Source organism: Carassius gibelio, chromosome A16, assembly GCF_023724105.1.
Source record: "Carassius gibelio isolate Cgi1373 ecotype wild population from Czech Republic chromosome A16, carGib1.2-hapl.c, whole genome shotgun sequence".
In the NCBI taxonomy this organism is placed as follows: Eukaryota; Metazoa; Chordata; class Actinopteri; order Cypriniformes; family Cyprinidae; genus Carassius; species Carassius gibelio.
Window position 1 is genome coordinate 20799192 of NC_068386.1, and position 6015 is coordinate 20805206.

The 6015-nt window shown below is 39.9% G+C and overlaps 1 protein-coding gene across 2 annotated transcripts; it reads left to right on the forward strand.

The window, feature by feature from the left end:
• The first annotated feature begins 2278 nt into the window (after window positions 1–2278).
• Window positions 2279–3566, forward strand: LOC128030068 (uncharacterized). 2 transcript variants are annotated; one of them, XM_052617558.1, is made up of 2 exons: window positions 2279–2697; window positions 2760–3566. In XM_052617558.1, the coding sequence occupies exons 1-2, from the start codon at window positions 2681–2683 to the stop codon at window positions 3436–3438; spliced, it is 696 nt and encodes a 231-aa protein (XP_052473518.1). In that variant the 5' UTR covers window positions 2279–2680; the 3' UTR covers window positions 3439–3566. The 2 variants fall into 2 exon arrangements, with proteins under 2 accessions (XP_052473518.1, XP_052473517.1); XM_052617557.1 differs by having other exon boundaries at window positions 2554–3248; window positions 3351–3496.
• Window positions 3567–6015: the final 2449 nt, after the last annotated feature.

Genomic DNA, 6015 nt, shown 5'->3' on the forward strand with positions numbered 1-6015 from the left:
TCCGCGCGAAAAAAGGCCTACCTTGTAGAGTGCTTTGCAGTTCGAAGAGCTGACCAGCAGGTGGAGCTGCTTCTCAATCTCCCACCGTAGTTCTCGAAGAGTAGCCATGACTGGACTGCGGTCTGCCGTTCAACTCGCTGGTCTGGGATGAAAGACGTTTAACCACTGTGGTTCGTTGATGATCAGCACTCGACCACCAGGTGGCGCTGATCCCGGACGAGCCCCCAAATTGTTACCCACATCAGGACTGAGAAGCCTGAATGGGTGAGGTGAATTAACCACTTCTGCCGGCTCTGTAGAATGATAAATGAAATGCTGTGAGACAGGAGTACTGGCTGTAAGCTCTGGCAAAGTTTAATTAACTCTGAAGCATCCGGTGCAGTACCTTAGTTAAACAGCGCTAAACGCCCTCTACAGGAAACAATAATAACAGCAACATTTTCTTTACCCACAACAAAGAATGTAACGATGACTTTACCCATCAATAAACAAATGTTGAAGGCATAATTTATGAACAGTTCAAAATTTTAAACAATTTTTACATATATATTTTTCAACCTACTACATGTACAGTATCTGTAAAAAATCAAAATATGCACCTCATGCTCTCAGAACTACATGGAGTAAACAATAAAAAAGAAGTGTGTTTATGGACCTGCTGCATTTTGATGGTGAAAAGTACAGATGGCCTATATGTGAAATGCTCCTCTTTTCTTGATGGTAAAGCCAGTTTAAAACCTTAAAATCCTGTAAAAAAAAAAAAAAAAAAAAATTCTACTTCGCATCAAATTTGTGAACATAATGTATTATGAACCAAAATGCAATACCAACTTCAAATAAGCTGCAGCTCGCTGGAGGGGTCACGCTACATAATCATTGCTAAAACTTTGGTACAAGTCAAGCCCTTTCTTGTATTGCTTGCTGCTCTTCTCACCATTAAATATCCAGCATGATGGCATGCAAGTGTTTAAATCCACGTACTTTGCTTTTGTTTAGTCTATTTGCTTGTTAAGTCTGACGTCACGTAGCAGCGCTTCCGTGTCCAAATGCTCTATCAGTTACCATGAGAAAACAACAAAAGGTGCTAATATAAACTCACAATGTGATAGAATACTAGCGAAAAAGTTATAATATTAACCTTTAACTCCATACTGAAGTACCAGATAGCAAGACAATGAAAATACTGATATAAAAAAATTTATATAAAAATTATTTGTGTTTGGGACGCTGTGAGCACGGAGACTGTAGTGTATATCGTAAGTTTGAAAGCGTTTAACTTAAATTATCAATATGAATAAACAGTGCTCATAAACGGCTGCTGAGGTCATATTCTCAAGAAGTTGAGGCCTGGACCCGGAAACAGCGCTTCTTACATCATCACTTAACAACCAAATACTTTCACCACCATTAAAAGGCAGCAGGTGCATAAATACACTTTTGTTTACTCCATGTAGTTCTGAGAGCTGAGGTGTACATTGTTATTTTCTGAAATACATCAAGGTAAGTGCGCAAAGGTCTCTCTCACACACACTCTCTCTCTCTCACACACACACACATGCACACTCAATATAATATGCTGTTATACTCCATATAGCTTCATAGGTCAGAAACTAAGCTTTTTTTGCACAGGCCTTTCTAAATGGTTAATGGTCCCACCTAGTGATCAACTGTAAAAACAACAAATGTTACCTCTTCCCAACAGGGAAAACCACCAACAATCAAGAATCTCACACACACACAAACACTATAATTTGCTGTTATACTCCATAAACCTCCATTTACAAGCCAGAAACCAAGCCTTTTTTTGCACAGGCCTATCTAAAGGGTTAATGGTCCCACCTAGTGATCAACTGTAAAATTAACTAATTTTACCTCTTCCCAAAAGGGAAAACCACAAACAATCAAGAATGCATGATTATATGGTGTCATGGCTTTGCAATCAAAAAATGTCATTATAATGGAAGTCAATGGGGCAAAAACAGCCACCAACAACAAATTAAGGAGAAAAAAATGAAATCTAATGCTGCACAAAAACTAAAAATGCATCAAAGCCAATGTTGCTACTAATCTTTGACATGCCCAAGACTGTTATAAACAGTAAAAAAATAAATAAATCCAGCCACAATTACTTTTATATTGAAAATAAATCATTTTGTGTGTTTTTTCCCCCAAATCAGTGACATCATTTATGAACTTGGCAATTAAAGAGTTAAAATCTTGGATTTTTTTTAAAAACATTTGGTAGTTTTGATTAGGCTGTACTGCGTTTGATCTCCGTCACTATATTCTTTTCATTGACTATTTTTAACTTAAAAATCAATTTTATACATCATTGTTTCCGTTTATATAACGCGTGAATATATCCTCTATTGTATTCTACAACAAAAACAATCAGAGCGCCTCGCTATCACTAGTTTTATTTTGATCTCCCGGGTCCGCTATTAGCTTTTAGCCAGTTAGCATCAGCAAGCGTGGTTGCTGCTAACTGCGCTTACATTGCTAATACTCTATTCTCACACATTACCACTGCTGTACTCACTGTTACTTGCTTTAATGGCGGATGAATGTCTCCACTCTGTGCAGCTCGAGCTCGAGGCCGTGGGGAAGCAGATTCGCGACCTGGAACATAGGCAGGCCCAGCTGAGAGAGCGGAGAGCCGCGCTGGAATCATCCCGGGCTGATGCTCACAAGTCCGGGGTAAGTATACAGCGTGCTGTTAACAGTCCCACCACGTCTACTCCGTGTGTTTCTCTGCGCAGGCCCGGTGCACCCAGGACGCGATCTTCCCAGATGTCCTTCACTGCGACGCAGGGACACCACGGACTCTGGGTGCATCCACAGCGGAGGACGCGAGCTGGGTCCCGGGCGACGACTTCTCCCCCTCCTGCCTTCGAGATCTCCATCCAGAACCGCTTCGCTCCCCTCCGCGAGACAGGACGCGACGCTGTGATCATCGGAGACTCCATCGTCCGACACGTAAGTGCTACGTTAGCCGAAGGTAAAGTGCACACTCATTGTTTGCCTGGTGCTCGTGTTCTCGATGTTTCTGCGCAGATACCCGCGATCCTGAACGGCGAGAGCCCCAGAGCGGTCGTGCTTCACGCCGGGGTTAACGACACCACGCTGCGGCAGACGGAGACGCTGAAGAGGGACTTCAGCAGCCTGATCGAGACGGTTCGCAGCACGACGCCCGCGGCGACGATCGTCGTGTCAGGACCACTGCCCACGTATCGACGAGGACACGAAAGGTTCAGTAGACTTTTTGCTTTAAATGAATGGTTGTTGTCATGGTGTAAAGAACAGAAACTGCTATTTGTTAATAACTGGAATCTTTTCTGGGAGCGTCCTAGACTGTTTCGCGCTGATGGATTACACCCCAGCAGAATTGGAGCGGAGCTTCTCTCTGACAACATCTCCAGGACACTTCGCTCCATGTGACTAGTAAGACAATTCTCAAATAACCATTATGATGAGTTTTGTTCTAACCGCTTAAATGCTAAAGGTACTTGCGCTGTAAAACCTATTAAGACTGTGTCTGTTCCCCGAATAGTGAGGTCAAAATATAAATATAAATATAATATAGGATCTAGAAAAAATCTTATCGTAATTAAACCAGAAAAATGTAAAGTAAATGAACAAAAACAATTTTTAAAGTTTGGGCTCATAAATATTAGATCACTCGCACCAAAAGCAGTTATTGTAAATGAAATGATCACAGATAATAGTTTTGATTTACTCTGCTTGACTGAAACCTGGCTAAAACCAAATGATTATTTTGGTCTAAATGAGTCTACTCCACCTAACTACTGTTATAAGCATGAGCCCCGTCAGACTGGTCGTGGCGGGGGTGTTGCAACAATATATAGTGATATTCTCAATGTTACCCAGAAAACAGGATACAGGTTTAACTCTTTTGAAATACTTCTGCTAAATGTTACTCTGTCAGACATGCAAAAGAAATCTAATGTATCTCTTGCTCTGGCTACTGTGTATAGACCACCAGGGCCGTATACAGAATCCCTAAAAGAATTTGCAGATTTCCTCTCAGACCTTCTAGTTACAGTTGATAAGGCGCTAATCATGGGAGATTTTAATATTCACGTTGATAATGCAAATGATACATTAGGACTTGCGTTTACTGACCTAATAAACTCCTTTGGAGTCAAGCAAAATGTCACCGGGCCCACTCATCGTTTTAATCATACACTAGATTTAATTATATCGCATGGAATCGATCTTACTGCTATAGATATTGTACCTCAAAGTGATGATATTACAGACCATTTCCTTGTTTCGTGCATGCTGCGTATAACTGATATTAACTATATGTCGCAGCGATACCGTCTGGGCAGAACTATTGTTCCAGCCACCAAAGAAAGATTCGCAAATAACCTGCCTGATCTATCTCAACTGCTAATTGTACCCAAAAATACACACGAATTAGACGAAATTACTGACAAATTGGGCACTATTTTCTCTAATACATTAGAAGCTGTTGCCCCAATCAAATTGAAAAAAGTTAGAGAAAAACGTACTGTACCATGGTATAACAGTAATACTCACTCTCTCAAGAAATTAACTCGTAGTCTTGAACGCAAATGGAGAAAAACTAACTTAGAAGTTTTTAGAATTGCACGGAAAAACAGTATGTCCAGCTATAGACAGGCTCTAAAAACTGCTAGGGCAGAGCATATACACAAACTCATTGAAAATAACCAAAACAATCCAAGGTTTTTATTTAGCACAGTGGCTAAGTTAACAAATTACCAGATGCCACCTGATTCAAATATTCCACCAACGTTAAACAGTAATGACTTTATGAATTTCTTCACTGATAAAATAGATAACATTAGAAATACAATAGCGAATGTAGATTCTACAACATCTAACACTTCAGTTTCATCCATCGCACCCAAAGATAAACTGCAGTGCTTTACAACCATAGGACAGGAAGAGCTAAATAAACTTATCACTGTATCTAAACCAACAACATGTTTATTAGATCCTGTACCCTCTAAATTACTGAAAGAGCTGTTACCTGTAGCCGAAGAACCGCTTCTCAATATCATAAACTCGTCGTTATCTTTAGGACACGTCCCAAAACCATTCAAGCTGGCGGTTATCAAGCCTCTTATTAAGAAACCAAAACTAGATCCTAGTGTACTGGCAAATTATAGGCCTATTTCAAATCTTCCATTTATGTTTAAAATTTTAGAGAAAGTTGTGTCTGCTCAATTGAGCACCTTCCTGCATAAAAATGATCTGTATGAAGAATTTCAGTCAGGTTTTAGGCCCCACCATAGCACAGAAACTGCACTTGTTAAAATTACAAATGACCTGCTCCTTGCGTCAGACCAAGGCTGCATCTCATTTCTAGTCTTACTTGATCTTAGTGCTGCGTTCGACACCATAGATCATGACATACTCATAGATCGATTACAAAACTATACAGGTATTCAAGGGCAGGCTCTAAGATGGTTTAGATCCTACCTGTCCGATCGCTACCATTTTGTTTACTTAAATGGGGAGTCATCTCATTTATCATCAGTAAAATATGGAGTGCCTCAAGGATCCGTCCTAGGTCCCCTTCTTTTTTCAATATATATGTTGCCCCTTGGTAATATTTTTAGAAAATACGGAATTAGCTTCCACTGTTATGCTGATGATACTCAGCTATATATCTCAACGAGACCAGATGAAACTTCCCAATTATCTAAGCTAACAGAGTGTGTTAAAAATGACACACAATTTTCTCCAATTAAATTCGGATAAGACAGAGATACTAATTATTGGACCAAAAAACACTACACAGAATCTTGTAGATTACAATCTGCAACTAGACGGATGTACTGTTACTTCCTCTACAGTCAGAAATCTGGGTGTTATATTAGACAGCAATTTGTCTTTTGAAAATCATATTTCCAATGTTACAAAAACTGCATTCTTCCATCTTAGAAACATTGCCAAGCTACGAAACATGTTATCTGTTTCTGATGCAGAAAAGCTAGTTCATGC